Source organism: Oxyura jamaicensis, chromosome Z (assembly GCF_011077185.1).
Source record: "Oxyura jamaicensis isolate SHBP4307 breed ruddy duck chromosome Z, BPBGC_Ojam_1.0, whole genome shotgun sequence".
Classification (NCBI taxonomy): domain Eukaryota; kingdom Metazoa; phylum Chordata; class Aves; order Anseriformes; family Anatidae; genus Oxyura; species Oxyura jamaicensis.
In genome coordinates this window covers 8,426,410-8,450,717 of record NC_048926.1, presented here as the reverse complement: position 1 = coordinate 8,450,717, position 24,308 = coordinate 8,426,410, and the positions used below count along the sequence as shown (strand labels likewise).

Here is a 24,308-nt window from a genome sequence, read left to right as displayed (position 1 = left end):
TTATTTAATTTTGAAATAATTGCATTATCTAACGTTCAAAAAAAAATGGGGACATGGGTTTTAATGAAGAATTCATGCTCTGAACTGAAGGCAAGTGTTATGGTATTGCATTGTGCTGCTCTATCACTCCCATGACAAACAGTGCGGATCTGTTAGTGACCTACATGGACTCATTTAGATGCAAACACAGCAATACTCCTGAAAAGCTGCCCTGCTTTGAGGAAGAACAAGTTCCAAATATTGCTGAATGGAATTCAGTCTCAGAGCAGTAATTACTGATTGTAATTTTGGAGTAAATGCAGTAATTAATTATTGTCGTTTTCCATCAGTGCATTATATTGTGTGCCAATCTTAGAATAACTACAATAATTAGCAAATGGGATTTTGCATGCTCTGGTATCGAAACTGTGGTTTACAGAACAGACATGAGAATTTTACCATAATAAAGTTATTAGCAATTTAAATGGGCAGACAGGTTAAAAATGATTGACCTGGAAAGTAAAAGGTTTTCTTGTCAGTTTTGCGAACACCTTAAGCAGTTTTGTTTCAGACTCCCCCAGTTACATTCACTTCCATTCTCTCACGTACGCGCCCAACAGTGTGAAGTTTGGGTTACAAACACACTGTGAGGGACATTTAATTTAATCACATTTGTCAGTGGAAATTAAGAGGAAAAGTAATCCAAAGAAAAAAAAAAATTGGCTGAGCTGATGTTTTTCCAGTACCTAAACAGACTTTCTCAAATGAAGCTGTGCTGATTTCATTCCCACTTTATTCACTTATATTAAAGCTTGTGCTAGAGTACTGTTTTGATGTAATTATGCTAGTGCAAATTTCCATAATGTAAGCAAGTCCTAAATGATCTAAGTGATGACTAAAGGAGGGAAATGACAATAATCTGTGCAGGAGGAAGAGGAATTGGTTAGCATGATTGTAGGAGGCATAACTACAAGAAATGGGATTAGGTCCTGATAAAGGATATTTAGTCTGAATCTCAAGATGAAGAGCCTAGCAGGCAACAGTGAGATCAATGCAGCTGCAGAACAGCCTCTCACTGGAGGTTATACAAGCCTATCTGAGAGGCATAAGCAACCCAAAATTCAGTAAAAAGTGCACTTCCATTTGACTTTGCATTGAAGCAATGTGAAATGACAAACGGAGAAAGCCATAAATGTTCCACTTATGTTTTATATTATTTTTTGTCATGAGTGGAATGATTGGAATTTTGCTTTTTTTTTTTTTTTTTGGCTGATAATGTCTGATTACTTTAAAATGAGTATTTTTGGTTTTGTTCTTTCTCTTATCAAAGAACAAAAAATTCAGAATGCAAAGTTTTCCTGTTTGGTTTAGTAGCATATATATTCCAATGGAAAAAATAACATTTCCTATGGGAGAAAAAACAAAAACAAAAAACAACAACAAACATCAACTATTCCAGCCAGCTGCAAAAACAAGCATCTCACATATGCCACGCATCAGTACATGGTCAGAAAGCTGTGAGGAGGATCTGAACACCTTTTCTTTTGTATTCAAACTTTGGCCTACGTTATTTCCTCTCGTATTTTGGAGAAGCAGGTTGCCTGGACAATACATTCTTTTAATGATTTTACACTAGTCATCTTATTAAAGCAGCTTCTAAAAAATCTTACTGATGACTTTTTTTTTTTTTTTTTTAACTCTTCTTCCTCATTTGTACCTCACTCAGTTTGTCTCACTCACACTCACTTTGTATCTCTCAGTTTCATGACAGTCAGTGCTCCAGGTTAGACCATCCAAACATCTCTCCATCTCTAGCTTTAAATAAAACTTCATCGGCAGTTTATCTGAGGTGGTAAATTTGCTAACAACCAGTGACTGAAACAGAGCCACAGAAGGGGAATGGACAGGATTTTCACTGTTCTTCTATGCAAGTGCAGTTTAGTCATACTGTGAGGTACATAAGGGCTCCTGGCAATGCCCACCCAAGTGAGCTGTGGGTTTCAGTATTTTTATTTCTTCATTATTTCATGCGTTTACTATCTGAAAGACACATGAAGTGACTCTGAATCTTTGCTTTCTGATCCTAAGGGGGGGAATTATAATAGAATATATTGATTTTGGCAGAGTTGCCTCAAATGATCCTCTTTCTTTTGCTTTCTGCTCCCCCAACCCCACTCTTACTTCTTTTTTACATTTTTTTTTTCACCTGCTATAACCACCTCTTTAATTATAAAGAAAAAAGAGAACAGAGGTGGCCATTTAGGAAATGTTTTGCCATTGAATTCTTCAGGGCTTTGCTTGATGCAGCTTGTGGGCTTATCTGCCACATCACAGAGAGCCTTTCAGCGTTTGACAGCAACTTTAGAGCACTTGCAAAGAAAACAAAAGACTTAAAATCACTGTGGCCTAGACTGCTTGTGTCCCAAAAGGGAGATGTGTAAGTTAAAAAAAAAAAAAAAAGTGCATGCGGAATTAAAATGGAGCAAATATCTTTCTTTCTTGGTTGAGAAAAAACACTCTGGTGGATTACATCAAACTGGGTGCTGCCTGCGTTTTTTAATGTCAGTTTATTTTTGGAAAGGAGTTTGATAAAACAAAGTTTTTCCTTAGAAAATCCTCAATGAAAAAGTTTCTTGAGCATACTCTTGAAGCACATGAGCAATTGCCCTGATGTCAATATGGTTATTCGCATGCTTCAGATTGGAACTAAGGACTTTGAAAGCTGTGACCAAAGTAAAGGAAGATAAAAAACACACAGTAGTTGTTGTGTTTCTTCCAGTAAAGGGAGCTACCTGCTTTTTAGCCTTGCAGTAGATATCTGTGCCCATGGATTTAGCTGGCTTTTACCCTAGTGGTTTTAGGAAACTTATTGTTGCATTAATGCCACTGTCCACTGACAAGAGACTCCCAGTGGTATTTGGTGGCTGACTGGGAGCTGCACATGAAACCAGCCATGGGGTACAATAACACAGTGCTGAGCCAAGGACAACTGACCCACCTCTAAATAGGGCTAATTACTGAGGGTCTAGCCCTGTGCCCTGACTGGAAAATGCTTTGTATTGGGCCATCATGACTAAAAATCCTATGTTTGCTTCTACGGTGCTGGCATGGATGTCTTCTAGTACTGAAAGCAAATAAGCTGACGAGAGATCTGTATCTAAGCCCTTCTGAACCTTTGACTACCCTTGCCTGTCACTAAATGTTCTCTTCAGTCTGACCTGACAACCTCCCTGGTTAAATCAGATCCTTCCCTGGGATACATATACTCCTTCAGTGCCATCCAGGGGCCACATACATTTGGCTAATCCTTTGTTAGATACAAAAAACCAAAAAAACAAACAACACAGCCCTAACCAAAACCACAAAAACCCATTCTTCCTGGATAACTCCCTCCCACTAAAAGACAGGTACCTCTTCAGCTCCTTCAATAGGTTCATCAAGGTGGGAGTCTAAAAGAGAATAAGGACCATTGAGCTGCATTCACTGCATTTTGATAGGGACTCTCTGTACTCTCTGATAGAGGCAGAGGATGTAAGTACTCTGGTGGTAAAAACTGAAATGATTTGGCTGGACAGTAGAGCATTAAAAACAAAGTAAAAGCCTGGAAAGCTAAAGAACTTCCCAAACATAGACAAGTACTCAAGATTTTTCTCATGTTTTGAATAAGCAAATTTTAAAAAATGCTCTAGGAGAGAGATTTGAAATTTTATTGCCATTTTACTAGCTGATTACTTTTTGTATAATTTATTGGGAAAACAAACAAAAACAAAAAACAACAAAACAAACAAACAAACAAAAAAAACAAACCAACAAATCCTAGTCCTACTGCTGAGAAATTTTGGGGGGGAAAACAAGCTAAGACCTCAAAGTCAGCCTGGTTATGAAAAGCTAGACCTAGAGCACTTCATGCTGATGCGTGATAAGGAAAACACCACAGACTCATACCTATGGATCTTTAACGACACTGGAGTGTACAGCCCTGCACTTTCTTTTAACAACCATAAGAAACAAACATATCCTCATTGTCCACAGTTATGCTACAATATAAAGCTATTGCTTGGTGCCAAACAACTAGGGAGATACATGTGTTCCTTCATCCCTTTGCAGGTTACTGAAAATCTCCCCAGCAAAGACTGTCTCTGCTTTAACAAAATAGCATCATGCATGCATCTCCCGCTCGCTCCCAACACTTCTGAGCAAAACCTGCAGTAAAAAAGCCAGTGTGATGAAGCAAAAAGCATTTCAATATGGAAGTGTATTTTGGTTTTCAAGCTTCCAAGAGGCCTTGTCAAAAGCAAGGAAAAGAAAAGAGGTATGTGAAGAGGGAGAATGCATTGAAAATTATCTTCATATAGTCACATATAAAGGAGATTCTGGACTATGGAAGTTGTATCTTGAGTCATTGTTGCCAGAGAGGTACTAAAAGCCCCTTTGAAATTAGCACATGCACCTAATACATTTATTGGAAGTTTTCTTAGTCTGCTCCATGTTTTGTTCAGGGCAGCACCTCTTTCAAAGACATTTTAATCCCATTCCTTAATTCTCAATAGAAAGGATGCTGCTCTGAAGACCACAGTAAAGTATTTTCAAAGATATTAGAAATACCAGTGAAAAATTGATCACTTCATAGTTCTTTGGAAGGGTTAAAGATGGGGACGTTCTGCCTGAACCTTAGGTGTGTCAAAAAGGCCTGAATTAAAATCACTGAATCTTAGATGTTATGGTCATAATGGCCTAGAAATCTGATCTAACTCATCTCTCTGTCACTAACTTAGGAATGCAAACTGCTTGTTGCAGCTTAGGGTCACCCTAAGTGCTGGATTTGTTGGGGAATCTCAGAGAGACTTGCCATCTCTGCAACAAACACATACATTTTATATATTTAATTTCTCAAAGAATTATCTAATGGAAAGGCCAGTCAGCAGTGGAAAATGTTTCCATTTTTGGAAACATCTCCATTTTTGTTATTGCTAATAGGCTGGAATTGCAATGAAACAAGCTGCTGCTTCTGCTATTTTTGACACTCTTACATGTTTTTGAAGTTTCCTGGTAGCATCAAGCTGTCTCCTTTCCAACAACACAAAGCACGTGAGTCTAACAATGAGACCCTCATTCAGATATGTCTAGGTCTTCACTCAAGCAAAGCTTCCTTGGCTTTGTTTGGGTTTTATCTATACACAGAAGTTAACAGCAACTGAACAAGATGACAGCATGGATCCTCCTATTAATTTCTTGGGTTTGGGAACAAAGAAATTAGCTGTTATTTAGTTGTCACGGAGACATATTTACATATAGTTATTATGCTGGGATGAAATCAGATACAGACTATACCGCATGAAGAATGAAGAATGCTTTGAAACATTTGCAACACAGAGCTATTGAGACAGACACTGTCCCAGTCCAGTCACCTGGGATTAAACTGCAGCCCAGTCCCATTGCTTAATTGCTGATTTTCTTCAGCCACCAGAAATGCTGTCTTTGGCCAAGCAAGGGGAATCAGGACAGCTGCTGCCTCCCCTCTAGTGACCAGGAAGACTTTGGAGAGATGCAGGATGCTGCCGGGGTGGGGAACCCTCGTTAAGCATCCTTCCGTCTCTCTTTCTAATGAGGCACAAACAGTTCCTGGTTTATGTGTGGGTGTGTGTCTGTGTGGTGTGGCTCTAGCCAGAGGCCTAAGTGGAAAAGGCAGAAGCCAGAGAGTTGCAGAGCTGAATCTTTTTGAGGGTCTACAGCACAAAGGAGAGGCTACAACCACAGCTGACACCCCCTTCCCCATGCAGTTACCTGTGCTAGTGCTTTGTATCCAGTGTTTCCATAACCCTTCAGTAGGGACGATTAGCATCCTTTGGCCTCTTCAGCTGCACCTTCAGCCTCTTCATGCCAATCTGGAAGCCATTCATAGCCTGGATGGCAGCTTGGGCACTGGCAGGATTGTCAAAACTCACAAAACCTGTCAAAACATGAGGCAAGGCAGAGGGCTTAATGAGCCGAAGGGGGCCAAGGCACGTACATGCAACGACCACTGAGAATGAACATGGGGAAGGGGGTGAGGGTGGCGGGAGGGAGGGAGTGAGCAGGTAGGAGGGTGGGCGTGTGGGCTGGAAAGTGAGGAGAGGATGGCTGCCAATGGGGGACGGAGGGTAGGAGGGGTTGTTACAGATCGCTGTCCCAGGACACTGTGCCTGGGCTGAGTGCCAGTTCAGACATGAGACTATGTGAAGCATGGGGATCCAAAGGCTGGTGCCACAGTACCAGCACATGGAAGATTTGGGCCGCCCTAGAACAGACGTGATGCATGGTCTCAGGGCACTTTTTCTCTGTCTTGTTCTTTTTTTCCTCTGCTGTGACTGGGTAACATCTCTTTCTAGACCCGCCTTCACTCCCCAGCATAACCTTTCCTTGCCTTCTAATATTCAAAATGAAGGGAACCTGATATACCTACTGCTATCTCCTTATTATGGCAATATAAGCAAAATGTGAATTTAATAAGCTCTCCATTATGGTATTCATTGGCACGAATAGTTTGATTGTTGGCCACTTAAGAATATGAGGAGCTTTATTAACTGGCAATTACTGCAGACCTTTACTTTATGTTGATGCTGCAGTTGAGAAATATGAACACTAGAGCTTTCCTACCATGGTTTCTGTAAGTAGTTTCATACCTTGCCAGCACACCATCTAATCAGCCATGGACTCCATCCAGCAATAGAAGCACCCATAGTGATTGAATAATGTACCTACAGGCCACCCATTCTTTGTCTCAGTGGAAGAGGATCAGAATAGGCAAAATAGCTCAGAACCAAGCTAGATGCAATGCATCTAACTCATTCAGCTTTGAGGAAGATTTTTTTTTTTTCTTATTTTAGCTCCAGGAGGGGACCTCATTTGTACATACCGTATGTGACTTTAGCTGGAGTGACTAGGGGACTGAGATGTGACTGAGACAGGGAGCCATCACATTGTACAAGAATTGCCTGTGCTACCTTTGCCAGAAACACCCCTGTGTGCCAAAAATATTTCTGAACAAGAGCTCTAGGTAAGTCTAGCCTGGACAAGCCTGCAGTCCAGACAAAGCCATCTGTTTCCCCACCCCTGCAAAGCTCTGGCAGCACAAACCAGCCCCAGGAACCCAATGTCTCTCAACAGACAGTCTGAAATGAAGAGACAGCTTTAGAGCCCCTCAAAAAGATAATGCTGAGCATTTGCTGCCAGGTATACACCTGCTCCTGACAACAGCACCAGACATGGTTTACAGCCTTGGGCTGTTCCGTGACTGCATTCAGCAGCACCTCCTCTCTGGTCTAGTTCCTCCTCGAAAGCAAGGCTTGCATGTGACAAAGGGTGGCTTTCGTTTGGAAAAGACATGCACACACACAGATACACACATATACAGAAACACACTGCCTCACTCTTGCATTGAAGCTGTACTCCCTGCCTTTGGCTAATAACAAAGGTTTATGAGAGGTCATAAAACCTATGATCTCAGCCTCAAAGTGAGACAACAGGTTTATTGAGAGTGGCAGATGTGGTTTTTAGAGGGATGCCCATGAAATAAATAGGCATCCCTCCTCATCCTCCCCTCTTGAAGCTGAGGCTCCAAGTAACTGTCTCTCCACATAGTTATCCTGCCAGCCACCTGGATGAGGAGGAACCAACCCTGCAGCTCTGAAGGTGTGAGCAGAAGTGTTACTCAAACCTCATGGCAGACATCAATCTCTGAACAGAAAACTAAAGTGTTACGGTGAGTAATGAGCTGAAGTATTATTAAATGACAATGGATCTGCATTTGCAATCACCTCTTAGCCAGTAAGTACCTGGTAATGTACCTGGTAATGTTCCCAGTTTACATTTGACTAGTTGAATAATCTATCATTCAACAAGGCCCTGTGATTTGATCTCAGCAAAGGAGTAAACTAAGCACTTCCTGATTTCACCTGAGTTGATTCAGTCTTTAAATACTGCTGGAAGCTCCCTTGGAAATGCTTTACTTCAACTTGAAATTTGCTGTCTAGCTACCTCATGTCTTTGAACGTATCTGCAGTGAAAGACAGTTCTTTTTAAAATCACCTCTGGACCATTAATACTGCCGTCCAAGACCCATCAGCTCTAACAGTAAACTAAAACTGTGCCAGGGAAGTTCAGAGGAAACTGAAGCCCAATCATCTATACCACTGAATTTTTAGGAAGGTTCTTGACATAGTTTGGCTTATGCCTAACTCCAAACAATTCCTGGGCGCACTGTGAGTATTAGCACAGGACAGAAGCTGTTTTCAGTAGTTAGCTTGGAGGTTGCCATGATATTCTGGAAAGTAACAGGATTTAATAGTTTGGGTGTGGGCCATCCTGTGCCAGCTGGCACCAGTGCTCGAGAAAAGTGCCAGATACATTTACTTTACTAATATAGACACAGCTACCAAATATCATAGCTGAGTTGGCTGCATCTGCACAATTACTTATATCATGTCATTGGAGAACCTTGCCTGTGAACTTTGATTTCTACTCCTGTGACTGGTCCTATTGCAATATACCTCCTACAGGCTGAACACGTACTTTTTAGAGTGTCTACACGTGCATCCATTTGTGAGAAAATCACCTTGGGATCCTAAAAGAATCAATGGAGGTCTAGCCAATACAGTCAGTGGAGTGTAGAATGCAATTTGTCTTTTTTTTTTTTTTTTTTTTTTGGGGGGGGGGTTGGGAGTGGGGGGGAAGAATGGGGGTCACAGCTAGCTGTGCCCAGATGAATCACACTGTAAATCCCACTGGCTGTTTAGCTGCTGTTCTGCAGCTGGGGACTCACATCTCAAGGTAAGAATGTGATAACTGGCTAGTGCCTATACAGGTCACTCCTCAAAGTGGTGTTAATTGCCAAATCAAAATCCTTATGTATACAAGCCCCACCAGAAATAGTGCCAAGTGTGATGGAAGTCTACTATTTCTCTGCTTTTGCCAAGACGAGACCTTTAATTGGGTGGTAAGTCCTGGTGCTGGGATGTTGATACAGTTGGACCCCTGCAAAAACCCTGCCTTTATATAAGCTCACAAAGCCACTACAGTTTTTACAATCATTTTGCTTTTAAAATGGAATTCTAAGGCCATTTCCTCATTCTGTGCAAAGCTGTAAATAATACAGCATTTTAACAAATGGGACTAATAAGAGAGATCAGAAGTGCATTTGCTCACTATATTTCATTTAGACCAGATAATGAAGCTGGGAGTTGTACTTTGATGCTATTGGTATATCAGTTGCCCACAGATCTGGACCGGATTTGGATTTTTTATTTTATTCTCCTTAGTTGTACTGATATCCACTGCTGTAATATAAGAAATCTCTACTGTCTAGCTGCCAAGGGTGGAGGGGCTGTGTTGGGTGGGTTGTAGAGAGAGAAGGAGGAGGGCAAATGCTAATAATTGCACATTTTCCTTGTAAGCACATCCTAGGGACAGAGCAGCTAATGTCTCTAGCTTTATTTGACTGTTTTAGTTTCAGGGGGTTTGATATGCACAGAAGTTGTTGATGCATTCAGCTCTCCCCCCTCCTGTTATTTATGTGGAGTTGTATTTCATATTGTTGAAGATATTTGGATGGACTCCAAAAAGAAGAAGAGCTATGGCTTATCCTGAATGCTGAGATTTCACAATGATGAGGGATAAACAGATAGACAAGCCATGCTAACAATATATTCCTTTCTCTTTGCAGATCAAATATCTAATGATAGATTATATTACTTTAATAAAAAAATTTTTTTTTGTTGTTGTTGTTGCTGTTACATGCACTATTGACAGTTACCAGCTTTGTTACTCTTCTGGTGTTATGCCAGATTTAAACATGTATGACTAAGGACATAATGAGTGTACCTGGAAAATTGCTTACATGCTTGCTTTCTGAATAGCTTTAATGCTTGAGTTCATAACTACGGGACTCAAAGTACGATGCTTGCACTTCCATTGCTCAAGAAGCTATCTGTGTTTTGAGCACTACCTCTGCATTGTCATCTATGCTCTTGAAGGACAAAAGAGAAAGGGAGAGGTTAAAAAACTCAAAGCTGTTTCTGTGCATCAGTTAATTAATAATCAGAGAAATATATGTCCTGATCTAAGATGGTTGGTAGGAGGACAGGATTTTGTGATAAATATATTTTATGATTTTTTTTTTTTTCCTTCTTTTTCCCAGGGATTATGTAAAAAGGCCACTTTAATAAATGATTTATCAAAGCAGCAAAGAATCAAGAAATGTGCTGGGATTGCGGCTCAGGGCACCTAACCTCCCCGAGTCTGCACAGAACCTTCCAGGAAGGTAGTGACATTGGAGTCTTCTCCTGTCCTGCTCTTTTCCTACATAACTTTATCTACAGGTGGAAACAGGGGTAACGTCCTGAAGGGAGCTTATTTTAACTCCTCATTTCTTCCACTGGAAATCTTGGTAGTGCGGCTTGCTGAAGGAGCTTTATGCCTTCCTCATGACACCAGCACGATCATCATTGGCTTTATGTAGCTGATATTACTCATGGGTTGATTTTCTATTTTAATAGGCTGAGATGATAAAGAAGGGAATTTGCAATCTCTCTCAGAGTGCGTTTGAAGACTGTTTTGCAACTGTAAACTTTTCATTCACAGTGAGTAGTGTCTCTGCATGGCCATGAATTAGTTTGTGCACTAAGTACAGGTCTGAATGAGCACATCGTTAGGTTCCCATGGATCCCTAATTGGCCTTTGTGAGTTTTCTGTTTCTCTTTGCATGCTGCAAGGAGAATTAGCAGTTAATGTGCAAAACAGGCTTTTGATGATCTGTTACCAGGTTGGAATAGTATGCTGCCTCTCTTCAGAAGAAACCTTTCTCTGGATACAGCCCAAAGCTTGGTAACTACACTGAGCATCCCCAGAATTAGAAATCAAGACCATGGTCAGTGACAGGTCCAGATGCAAACTTTTGATCCAGGCTCCTGACCTGAGGGCAGACAGTCCCTACAGCAGGTCCACTTACACAAGTAGGCTTGTCTCAGGCATGGGAAAGGAGAATAGGAACCTCAAAGAAACAAATACTTAACTTGTCCTAAAACTAGGAAGAGTTATTGGATATATATGCCATGTGCTTGCTGCACAAAACCAGTATCTCAGTGATGCACTTCACAAGAGATTGCAATGGAAACATAGACATTGGTTCGTATTGGCTTTTTTGGCCAGAGATGCACTGTTCTCTTTCTGGCTGTGAGTCTATTTCTCTGATTGCCACGAGGGATCTTTCCTAGCACTTCTTGTTGCTCCAGTTAAGAATGTCACTAGCTAAGGAAAGGATCTAATTCTTCTGAACTTTTCTGCCTTGTCATTCAACCCGTTTCTCAGCAAAGAAAAATAAGAGTAAGAAAAGAGGAAATAAAGGAATAAAATAAAGATGAAAATACTGTGGTCTGCAGGATCTGCCTCAGCCTGTGCGAGGCAAATTCCTATGACATGAAAGAGAAGAAACATGGTGCACACAGGCTGGGTACCAGTGAAGTCCATGCCCCTTGCTTCTCTCGCACCCAAAGTGTTGGTACCCAGAAGATAGGAGGGGGCCTGGATCAGACTATAAAGATGGAGGAAGCTGCAGAAAACACTGGAAATTGGTTAGACCAATGGCTCTGATCTTTTCCTTCTCCCAGACACTTGTGTTAGTAGTTAAGGAATTGCATATTAATATAATTGGCTATTAATGTCATTGTCCCATCAGAGCTTGGGTTCCTCGCTTTTGAGCTAGGAACTAGCCCAGTGAAGGGGTAGTTCTGGGAATGGCAAGGAGGCATTTTCTGGTGGGAAGGCAACTACGAGGTGCTCAAATCATTGGGGTCTTCTCTGGGGAAAGGGTGTTGGGGAGGAAATCCCACCCTTCTCTCCCCACTGGGAGCTGACCTGCTACCCTGCAGTTCCTCACTACCTCAGTACATTTCATTTGTAAGACTGTTCAGTTTCTCTTTTCCCATGTTTATTAGTCTTATCAGAGAATGGAGGCTTTCCTTTAATTGCCTTGCAAGGTCTTTACCTTGCTATGTTCTTTACACAATGTACTAGCTGCTGTCTTGCAATTTTTTTAGTGCTGTAAAGAATTTCAGGATACAATCTGTATGTAAGTAGCTTTATAATGTATGTGTGCATTGGAAGGTATTGTATTGTAACGTGATTTATGGGTACTGGAATACTCAGTAAAGGAGTATGTCTGCAGATCAAGGGCATAGCACTTCAGCTGTTTTCCAGTGTCTAATAGTGTTGGATGACTTTTTGGAATATTTAACCTTCCACTGATGTTTAATCATGTTCAAGTGAGATCTGTCTATCCAGTTATCCAATCCATCCATCCATCCATCTATCTATCCATCCATCCATCCATCCATCCACCCATTTTGTAATGTATGAACAGCTATTAACTGATGACTATGCTAAACAACTACTATTAAATATTTCAAATCTGTGGGATAATTGGAACCTCAGAATATTCAAAGAATTGGCTAAGAAATTTGCTGAAGCATTTATGTTCATTTTAGATATTTATGGAATATTAAAAAAGCTTCAAAGTGCTCCAGAAAAAAAAAAATCTATTCTTAATTTTCAAGGATGTAAACCAGATGACCCGGTAAACTTATTTAATCTTTCATAAGCCTAAGTAAAACTATGAAAATCTTGATATGAGATAATATGATAAAAAATGAAATGGTGTACAATTAACACTAATCAGCATGGTTTCATGGAAAATAGAGTCTATCAAATGAACCTGATTTCATGAAATTGCAAGTTTGATTAATAAAATTTTCATAGAGCTTACTTAAACCTTTCTAGAGAATTTGACAGAGATTTTTTTTACAGAAAAGGAAAGCAGCCCATATTAAACTTCTAAAAAATTGGATAACTGATATACCACTGGAAAAAAACTGTAAACTGTGACTTATAATATTGAGGAGTTTTTAGTAGGCTTCTCCAGGAGCATGCTGAAATCTCTGTGCTATTCAGTTTCTCAAAACTACCTGGAAGATATCTAAAGTAATTACTGGTAAAATTTCCCAGTCATACTAGAAGTGGTAAATAATGACAGAAGTAAGTCAGACTGACCTGGGTCACTGTGTAGGCTGGATTCAGTCATAGAGTGTTCATTTTAACCTAACAAAATGCAAAATTAAGTATCCACAGGAAAAAGCAAGTGGATAGCTCATAAAAAGAAGGAATCTACAATAGAAAACAGTGGTTATAACAAGAACATAAGTATCTTGGTAAAAGCCAAATACATGAGCTCTCAGGATTACACTGAAATACTTATAGGGCTTGGTACATTCTCTGGATAAAGTCAGTCTCTGGGGAATATCCTCCAGAAATAGTGAGGTGATGTTACTTATGAATATGGTTCATGAAAGGTCCGTATTGGAATTCTACATTTAGTTTAGGTGATCTCTCTGAAAAAAAAAAGAGTCTAAGAATTATGCAGAACTTCAAGAATAATTATTGGTCTGAAAAAGTAGTTAGAATTGCCACAGTTTACTGAAGAGAAGGTTAAACAGTCTTCCAATTATAGTCTATAAATAATTTCTAATAGAATGTTTTGTTTTAATACAGAAAAAAAATCGTTTGATGATTTCCACTGGATGGAAGCAGACGTTTGACAAATTTAAAATGGAAATAAGACACTGAGTCTGCATTTTTTAAATAGTGAAGGTAATTAACTATTTTGGAACATCTTGTTTAGCAATAGGGGTGGAGCACCTATCACATGAAATCTTGATTAAGAGATTTTCTAAAAGGGATGCTATGACTCAAGCAGAAGGTTTGAACCTGTCACATGAGCCAAGGTATCTGGCATATGTTATTTTGGACTTCAGTCCAAAGGATCAGAACAGTCCCTTCTGATACTGCACATCTATCTGTCTATCTATTCTTCATTTCACTTTTCAGATATTTAGAAAATCAGTTCTTGCCTACTAATCTGGCATGAACTGCAGTAACTGTCATGACAGAGGTGACAATTGATGCTAATGCCTTACAATAAATGGCCCCAAAGTGTGGGCTGTGGACCACTGAGACAGCTGACTGGTACTTGTTCTTCATCTTACTTCCAGCTGAGAGAAACTGAACAGATGGGAAGGGGAGATTAAATGACGAGTGAAAGTAGATGGCATGATTAACTTTCTCTAAAGGTCAGAACGCCCAGTGCAGAAGGTAGCTAGAAATACATGAGCGTCTTCCTGATGTCACCTTCCCATCTTCCCATGCATTCAACTACTTCCATACAGTGAGGCAGTATGAGCTTGAATGTACAGAGAAGTGGTCCCTGGTATTGTGCATGGTCAGTTGGATGCTCCCCAGATACTGCTTCAAAGACGAAGTTACTGAAGTCTGAGGGCTGTAGATGCTGACCCTGAATATTGTGGTTCTAACCAAGAAAGACTTTTATTTCTATTATTATTCTCTTCTGCAATCTGTTATTTCATATAGAAATTACTGACATGACTCCATTGAAAGCACATGATTAACAATCAGGACTAGACCAAAATTTGGACATTTTATATTACTGCATGGTCTGATCTGGGGTTTTGACTCACATACACCTGATCAGGAACAACATTTTCTAAAAAGAGGTAAAGAAGAAACAAAAATCTGATATAGAAAACCACAACAGATTTTTCATCCTAAGAATAGAACTAATGCTAAAAACCTTTCTTATTCTCTTATTTTTCTTTGTAAACAACTTGTATAAAGGATGAACAACTATTTGTCTGATGCTGCAGACTGTGGGCCTACCCATTTTGCTAAGTAAGAGTTGAAGTCATCCAATGAATGGATGGAAGAAGTGAAGTATTCAGGCTCCAGCCAGTCTTTGGAGACCCCCTGAATAAAATGTTGGTCCAATATACATACATGTACACTGTGAACAAGTAGCAATGTAATTCATCTCACTAACTAACATGTAGAGTCAAATTCCAACTTAGCTGATAAATATCTTCTTCATAAGGAACAAGCTAGCCATCAGGGAATCACCTACATGTAAGTGAATGGTATTTGTTACTTTCTTGGGTGGAAGAAACTCTTCTTGACTTGCTTTCTGAGCCTTCCTTGTGAATATCTGGGGTCACGATGTGTCAATATAGGGTTTATGGGGAAAGTACATGGTTGGAAAAAATGGATGAACTTTTCAGGAGACAAGTTCTTCTGCTGGTGTAAAACTAGAAGAAAATAATTAACTTGGTATAGGTTATATGCAAGCTATGAGTGAGATCTAAGTAGGTGCTAAATTAAAGATGCATCCAAGTCTAGGCTAGGGCCTAGTCTTGTGGAAGGTGTCTCTGTGCATGACATGGGGCTTGGGACTAGATGATATTTAAGGTCCCTTTCAACCCAAATCATTCTGTGATTCTATGAGTCTTTGACTCTTGCTGAATCAAGATGGTTATATTTACATCGGTTTTGTTGGAGTTGTACTATATAAACAAGATGAAAGTAACTACTGAAGCTCCCATCAGAGGTGTCCCACTCCATTTCTCATCTTAATCTTCATTTCTTTGATGCCATGTTCTCTCTTGGAACCCACTGAATTTACAGATTCTTGATAAAAAAGCTATATATGAACATTGCAGCTACTGAAAAAAAACAGCCATCCTCCTTCATCTACAAGAGACAGCCACCATAAAATCACCCTCTGGTTGACAGTATTTCATGGTGGGAAGGAAAATTTCTTCCTGGGTTAATTAAAGAAAAAAAAAATCAAAACCAAAAAGAAACAGACCAGGAAGGTGCAATACAAACTGCACGAACGACTATTTTTTATCAGTTCTCTCCTGTCCTGGGGAGTCTCTGAAATAGATCTGTTCTGTGTGTAGCAATGTACAGAATGGGAATCTTGCTCCTTGCTGATCATTACTTAGATAGCAAACTAACCATCTCTCCCCTTTATGTCATTGCATATCTGACCCCTCATTATGGGTGGGTTAGGGCAACCTAATTGATATAAAAGGACTAGAAGTTTCTCTTGTTGGAAGTCCAGAAGTTTCTGTTCAGAAGGCAGAAATAGTGATGAATAGCTTTTGGCCATGGTTTTCAAACCAATACATTTCTTTTACGGAGCCTACTGTGTGAAAAACAGCTAACAAAACTAAAAGTGAAATCAACAGGGAAAAACAAAAAACCTCCTCATATTCAGTGACTCATTTGGAAGAAAAAGAAAAGAGAAAAACTCTTAATATTTAGATCAGAAGGTTGTGAACTGGTACTGAACCATGCTGTGTACCAACAGGAGAAAGGAAAGAGTTATACATTTTAAACTGTAAGATAAGGTACTGATCCAGATCCAACTGTTAGATCTGTGGTCCTTTCAGTGCCAGTGTAAGACCTCTGCATTTTTGATTACCTGCAATGGACAGAGATGATCAGCTAGCTTCTTTTGTCATTAACATCAATGAGAATTAAACACCTTCATGTTATATCGTAGCTGCTGCAAAGTTCCTCTGGGTCTGCCAGCAAAGCATTTACCACTAATGGCCTTCAAATGAGTATCCTGAATCCTGGAGATCTCTGTGAAGCCCTGTGAAAAGCTTTCTGCAGTCCCTCTGAAGAGTTATATTCAGTCAGTGGGATTTGAGATGTGTCACTGATTGCCCAAAGCACGATCTAATTCTGGCTCTTGGGGCACCTGCGCAATGACCCCTCTGAGCTCTTGATCCATCCTTGAGAGGGAGATGGAAAAATACACTTGTATTTTAATTACTGAAATTAGAGGAGTAGAAATATCACTGGAAAACACATTTATGAAAATGCCTTTGGTTAAGAAAACTTAAGATCCACAAAGTGCAGTATGGCTTTTGATAATTTGGACAGGGATCTTAATTTGAAGAAGTGGGATAAAAATGTAAGTTTCCCCTAAAAATGTGGGTCTTGCATTGACTCTTAAAATAAATAAAGCAAAACTATTCTCTCATAAGCATTTTAAAAATCTCAATAACACAAGAATCCTTCTGCAGTCTGTTCAGCCATCTCAGGAGATGCACAATGACAAGGGAAAACACCTTACAATTTCTGGAAACCTTACTGGAGCAGGATTTTAAAAGGTAATTAGGAACCTCTCTTTAGAACAGTCATATAATTTCTCCTGTAAATGGTCAGAACACAAAATCAGATTTGTAGGTCATGTTTTCAAAAAATGGAGAAAGCCTGTCGCCTGTCAAGCAGTCAAAGAAAGCAGCTGCTCTTAGATGTTAGCACTTCCCTTTTGAAACATTAATTATGCCTGTCAAAATATCAAGGGGACTGATACCTGGCTGGTGTAAGAAGGCTGAGTCCTCCTGTCTCTAGGTTTTCCATGGGTTACATTACTAGAGGTGTGCCCTAGCTGCAAGGGAGGCCAAGAGTATTTTGAGCTCTATTAACAAAAGCACAGGCAGTCAAACATTGAAGTGATTACTCTTCTCTGCTCAGCACTTACAAGATCACATCTGGATACTACATCCAGTTTTGGGCATCCTCTTCCCCCCAGCCCTGCCTCCAGCATGGGAAAGACACTAATAAAGCTAAGTGAGTTTAGCATAGGTTCATCCTGTGCCAAGGGCTGATGCTTTTTGAGAGAGAAGTGACTTAGTCTTTTCACAGAGGTGGATGGTGGGAGGACAAGAGACAATGGACAGAAATTGAAATAAGAGAGTTCTAGACTGGATATAAAGAAAAGCTTTTTCACTACGAGTGCCAACAAGTATTGGAGCAGGCTGACCAAGTGAATTTCCATTCTGGAGGTTTTCAAGACTTGACTAGATAAATCCCTGAGCAATTCTGAGAGCTGTCTCCACAGCTGACCTTTCTTTGGGCAGAAGGCTGGACTCCTCAGGTCCCTGACAAGCTATGTGAGTCTATTAATAGGCAGAAACATCAATTTCCACAATTTATGATTAATAATCCCCATGACCTTAACAAATTATGATGGATAAACCCAAAATGGAAATACTGATCATAATTATAAGGCCTTATTTTCTACCTAACACTCATGCTTCCAATGATTATACACTCATCCCTTAGCTAATGAAAGTAGAAAGGATCTTATAGGAACAGCTCTTCATAGGGTTTAACACAAAAGCATTTTGACCATTGGCTTCATCTGATTCCATTCAGAATTTCTTATTCCATCTGGATTTTACTAACTAATTTACAGAAATCAGCTGCAAGCTAACAACAGGCATTTTACTCAGAAAATTCACCTCTTTAACATGAGGCTACAATTTTATAGTCGTTTTAGCATCCCTTAGCATCTTAAGCATCCCTAGTTCATCTGTTTTCGTTGTTTTTGATAATCTGCAGACATATTCACTACTGGGGAAATATATATATACATATGCATTTAAATGTACATATACATATGAAATATATATTACAGATCAGGACTGGGGAGAGTGGGGATGAGGTTGTATATGACTGAGGATTTGAAATAGTTGAAGGTAGGAATGGTGAGGAAAGGTACCCATTTTTATCGGGATCTGCCAATTGTTTTTCTGGTGACAACCTTTGTGATGTCAGTGTACACTATCTGAAGATGTTCATCTATTCTTATGCATTGGTATTGGTTTGCTTACTTGAAGAAGTAAGATATCACACACACCAATAGACTAAAGCAATGATAAGATTACAAAATGAAGCACTGAAGAGCTAAAAAATGCAAAAATTGATGTTATGTATAAAACTTTAATTTTGTATTGTTTTGTATATGCATTAAGGCATCGCTTCTAACAACATGTTTCTGTATTTTTCTTTTTCATGGCATCCTTGTTTTAATTACTGTAGAGAATGAATAACAGAGCAGGGTGAGGAAGATGGCAATGTATCAGACTCATTATTGCTAGCATTGGAATATAGACAATAAATAAGGCAGGGAAATGATGGTTTTGTGGTGTAGTTGCACAACCAAATGTTGTCTTGGAGAAGTGGACTTGATGCCTATTTTTTGCACGACATCCCAATTATTCTGGGTGAATAACATATCACAAAATCCCTTAGTAAGATCTCCCAGGGTGCTTTCTTATTAGTAAATAAAATCTGCAGGCTCTGAGTGCAAATGGCACATCATGGCTTCTATCCTTATGACTAAACTCCCTTATCCCAAAGAGAGGGGTAGTCTTGTCTATACCGCTGTCTAGGGACAGTCCCTGTATCTTGCGACCCCTGAGCCATGCCCAGAAAATGTCCAGCCTTGAGGTAACTGTCCTGGCCCAACTAGAGCGAAAGGCATACAAATGTTAAAAAGATATGGATAGTTATGGCATAGTGTATGAGCTGATATGTAAGGCCTCTATTTTTTTCTTGGTGCTCCGTCAGTGTGTGACCTGAGATTTTGAGGGTGTGACCTGAGATTTTGCTGGTATGGAAAGGCTGCATTCCTGTACTGCATCTGAAGTGAACATAAACATAGCATGCCCTGCATTGTGTTAGATATATTGAGAAAAGGCAAACAGACCAATCAGGCTCATGGCATCTCAGATGAGGCATCCAAGATCAATAAATAGTTTTGAATACCTTTCTATGTCTCACCATCCCCTTGGTGAAATGAGGATGACATGAGCACTGTGAAAATGCTGTTTCTCAGCTTCATGAACCTCTCAAATGCTCTGCTGGGAAGGGCCTTAAGAAAACAGATGAGGAAATAATAATAAATTCATATTCATAGCTGGGTTTGAATGTTGTGCGGGAAGGAAGGCCTGGGGCCAAGCAGAGAGCTATGAGGATCTATTGAACAGCTGCTCTGTAACAAGCTAGCTGACAGACTTCAAAATGCTGAAGATCAGCCCTGTGCAGTGAATGAGAAAGGACAGACAGATATAAAGAAGGTGAAGATAAATATGTGAGGATGGATGGATGGATGGATGGATGTTTCGATGGACTGATGGAGAATCACTTGTTCTGCAGCTCAAATTCACCTTGAATGAGAGAGATCTGGGGAAAACAAAATAAAGCACATGTAATGGAAAGCCTAAATGTTGTTGTAGGTCTGCAGTCTCACAGGAGCAGGATGTGGTAAGTCCATGTTCAGCAGTTCAGTCACCTGGAGTTCAGAAATGGGCCTGCTTGCTGAAGGGGTCACTGTTTTCTGAAATGTCTGGACCGGATGAAAGTAGCACTATAGACTCTCCTCTGGCATTTCTAGACGTGGGGATGTTTGCATCTGAAACTATGATATCCTTGGAGCATAGGGAGGACCAGCTGTATTATTTAATTAGGGTTCATCTACTCTACCTAAAATCAAAGTATTTTTAGAGGAGGTGGCAGTAAATAGCATGCTGTTCAGGCACATGTGAAAACCCCATCAGGTTCTTTTCCTAGTTCCCAAAGCTGAAGGATCGATTTGAAGCCCAGAGCATTAAGTTTTTAATCTCTTTCAAAACTTTATTTATTTATTTATTTATTTATTATTTTATTTTCCTCTCTTTTTTTTTTCTTCTGGCATTAACTCTTAACATCGGTCACTTCCATTAGTCACATAAATGGCCATTCCTCCTCTGAAGTTCATTAAATGAGTAGCCACAAAGACCCTGCAGTAATGAGTTCCTCCATCTAATTACACCATGAGTGAAAATGTTTTAAATGATTCTGTAAGCGTGTATGTGAGTAGGTATGTACAAACATATACATAACTTCTAGACATATGCTGGATGGACTACATCTATCACTTGGGTGCAGAGATGGATAGAATAGTGATAGACACAAGGACAGACAGATAAATAGAACATAGATTCTGCTAACATATTCTTGTCTAATAAATTGTTAAACTACAAAAGAAACCAGAAGTCCCTGTGTACAATGTATAGATTTTCTTTAATGTGAGTTATTGGGAAAAGACAGAGCTATCCCTTTAACTGGAGAGCTGCAAACAGCTGTTCCTTATGCATACATGCTTGCTTGGTCTGAAAGTTTTGGTAAGTCAGTGCATAACTGACAGTTAGATTTATCTCCCCAATAAGCAATCAACATTATAATAAAGGAAAAATGCTTTCAGTGCACCTTTGAGAGTGCATCAGAAATTAATCTAAACATCAAATTAATTATAGTTTGTAAATGAATAGTGGCTCACAGCCCTAATACTTCTCCCGCTCCTCCTCCTCCCCCTAAAACCTCCCCCAGCCAACTGCAGTGGCTGGAGGTGCTGTGCAGTGAGCTTGATGAACTCTTCCTTCACTTTCTTACTCACACATCTCTTTCCTTATCAGCTGGAGGACCGTCCCTTCCTCACTCTGTGGATCTGAAGCCTGGCTGCTTTGGATTATAATAATTATGATACTTGGACCTAGTAAATATGAACTTCTGTATATCTGTGTTGTAATACACCTGGAACATTGTCCCTATATTGTCCCAGCTCAGACACTAAAATTAGTGGTTACTTTCATTACTCTCTGAACTTTGGCCTGAAACCCATGGCTGTACGGCTATGGCAATATGATATTGTCCAGGGAACTGAAACAAAATTAATTGCCATAGATCATGAAAAGCAGAGGACATAGCCTAGTTCTGTGGGCTACAGAGAGAAAGTCTGGGGCAGAGATTTGTCTTAGGAAATCAGGTTAAAGGTAAAAAGGAAAAAAATCAAATTTAATCATAGTACTGGTAACACCAGCAAGCAGAGCTCCACCTCCCTCCCAAGTGCTTTCTAATAATTACTTTATCTGGTGAGAAAAAGGAAGAGACATAGGAAATAATAATAATAATAATAAAAACTCAAAACAAAAAACCTTTGATCTGATAAATAACCCTCCTCATACATAGGTCTCAAAATCCCCATGCAAAGGAATCAGTGCCCTGCTACGAGAGGGGGAAACAGTGGCACACAGATTGGTTAACCCATCATGGGTCTGGAATTTCTTTCCTTCTTTCCTCCCCTAACTCCTGGACATGCTCATTTCCTTGGATGAATTTAAGGAGATTTTTTTTTCTTTTTTTTTTTTTTCTTCTTTTTTTTTTTTTTTTAATTAAATGAGAAACTGCCAGCTTTGGCAGGGTTTGTTGGAGGCACATTGCGAGCAGGTGCTGAGCAATATTTTTCTGATGTACCTCGGGGTCTGTTGTTCCACTCTTAGGTCTTATGGAGTGCTGCCAATGCACTTTAGACCTGATGTGCAATGCCCCTGGTCCTGGGGCCCTGCATAGCTTTGCCGATGCCCCAGTCTCTTGATGTTTCTGCTCTTTTTGTTTCAGCTTCCAAGCTGAAACTCTGCAGACTGCCATGACCTGTCTGCTGCCTTGCATCTCCCACCCCACCTTTCTGCCACCACGCTGCAGTCTTGAACTGCCACAATGTGTTTTTAATAACACAACACAAGCTCTACCTATGTCTCAGCCCTTCTCCTGAGCTTCATCCCCTCCCGTGTCCAGTCCTCATTTCTCACCGCTTTTCTCACCTTTAATCTCAGTCCCTTGGCTCACAAGATAGGAGCCAGAAAAAGTTGAGTAGGGAATAGAAATATTTCATGGTGAGGGTAATTAACTACTGTGACCCTCATCAAGTGGTGTTTTCTTCTCTCTTTTGGCATCATCAAAGAAGATTAGTTGTTTTGCCAGATTAGGGGGCCCATCAGCAACATTTGGGTGAACTCTATGTGGTGCAGAGCTGCCCTTGCAGTGCCCACTGCTCAGTGTCACGCAGAGCTGGCACACCCAGGTGCTTGCTGCTCTCAGAAAGTGGAGGCTGGAGGAATGAATTTCCAAGTGCACCAGTACAGCAATTCCTCTGGCTTTAATTTATCTACATCTTATGTGACACCTCGGGGTAATCATTTGGCCTCTGCTGTTCCATCCACGTCCTCATTTTTCTAATTTCTGTCATGTCTTCCTAATTAATATTGCCCAAACCTATCCTTTTCTTTCTCTTCTCTGTTAAAACATTTTCTTAGAACATGGTTGTCTTTGCATTTCACTAGTTTAACATCTTCAAATGCCTTCTTAAAGTGTGTTCTGTGTGACAACACTGAGTGCTGCTGAAATTACAACTGTATAGTAGCATCACCCTAACCTACAGAGGGAGAATTAACCTTGTGTGGGCAGCATGAAGAGCAGCTCTTCGCACATTGACTACTTGCCTTAGCAGCTTTAATGCCATCATTTTAACCAAGCTTTCTTTTTGCCTTGTACACAAACTGGTCACAATAAAATTCTCCGCATATCTGAAGGGAAGTTTTCAGTAGGACCATTGTGATCAGCATATATTGCATGTCCTCTGACGTTCAGTACATATACACATGAGCTTACACGTGTGCAGTGGGAAGTGCATGCCTTGCACAGAGACAAAATGTAGACCCGGGGCCCTGCAGAAGCTGATGGTTAGGCTGTGACACATTGTGCCTCTGTGCAAGACATCCCAGGTCAGCCTGCTGTGAGAATGGGAGTTGGTGTCTTTAATAAAAGCCTTATTAAGTGTAATTTTTCCTTAAGTGAGACAACTCCTGTGGTGGCCCTGCCATTTCACTAGGAAAGGACAGCAAGGCCCAGTGAGGAGAAATGTGCTAAGTGTAAAAGAAGTGGATGGGAAGAGGCTATAGACTGGGCACTGAGTGAAGAGCTAGGGACAGGAGAAAGACATAGAGAATTGTGAAGGGGTGTGAAAGTGAAATTATAACTCTGAATCCAAGAGGGTGGAAAGGGCAGTACCGGAGGAGAATCCCGAGGAGATGTTGATGTGGTTGGTGTGATGGAGGCTCAGGCTATGGGGATAGACAGGGTGGTGATGAGTGCGAAGGAGAAAGAAGTGTGGTCTGTACTGGGACATATTTTGGCTGCATCAGGATAGGAGGAAAAATAAAAGCCAAGGGTCTGAAAAATTGTAGGAGAAAAGGGAGGATGTGGGTCTAGACTGGATGCATGCAGAAAGAGGAAAGTCCCAGGCAAAGAAGCCTCCAAACTTCAATGACTGTTTTTAAGTAAGGTCAGGGTTGTTCTCAGGCAGTCTTACACACTGCAGCAAGCAGACCTGCTATGGTAAAAAACAGACATATTTTGACCACTTTCACACTTATTGCACAATACTGGTGTTTGCTGTAGTCTGTGTTCTGCGCTGCTCATTGTCAAGCCAGGAGGCAGCCTCTGAACTGAGAAAGTCCAAGGCTTCATAACTGCAGAATGGTTTCTTCAACGCACACAGGTGTTAATGTCTCTGCAGTATGGTGGGCCCTGAGAAACTGGGAGCAAGGCTTGTGGCTGGTCTCGTTTTCTCCCATGGTTGCTCCTACACAATCCTGGCAGCAGTGGACAAAGGAGATAATGCATCCATCTTTGTGCTGGAAGCGCAGGGGAGGTTCAGAGATGAACACAAAGGAATAAAGGTCTTTATTTTATTTTATTTTATTTTATTTTAT

The 24,308-nt window shown here is 40.3% G+C and overlaps 1 protein-coding gene across 9 annotated transcripts in view; it reads right to left on the bottom strand.

The window, feature by feature from the left end:
• Positions 1-4,853: 4,853 nt before the first annotated feature.
• Positions 4,854-24,308, bottom strand: part of CELF4 (CUGBP Elav-like family member 4) — a 671,901-nt gene continuing 652,446 nt past the window's right edge. For 2 of the 9 annotated variants that reach the window (XM_035309063.1, XM_035309066.1), the window contains exon 12: positions 4,855-5,929. In XM_035309063.1, the coding sequence (XP_035164954.1) occupies positions 5,802-5,929 (128 nt within the window). In that variant the 3' untranslated portion in view covers positions 4,855-5,801. Of the gene's footprint in view, positions 5,930-24,308 lie in introns of all 9 variants that reach the window. The other 7 variants (XM_035309061.1, XM_035309064.1, XM_035309058.1 and 4 more) reach the window with 4 other exon arrangements.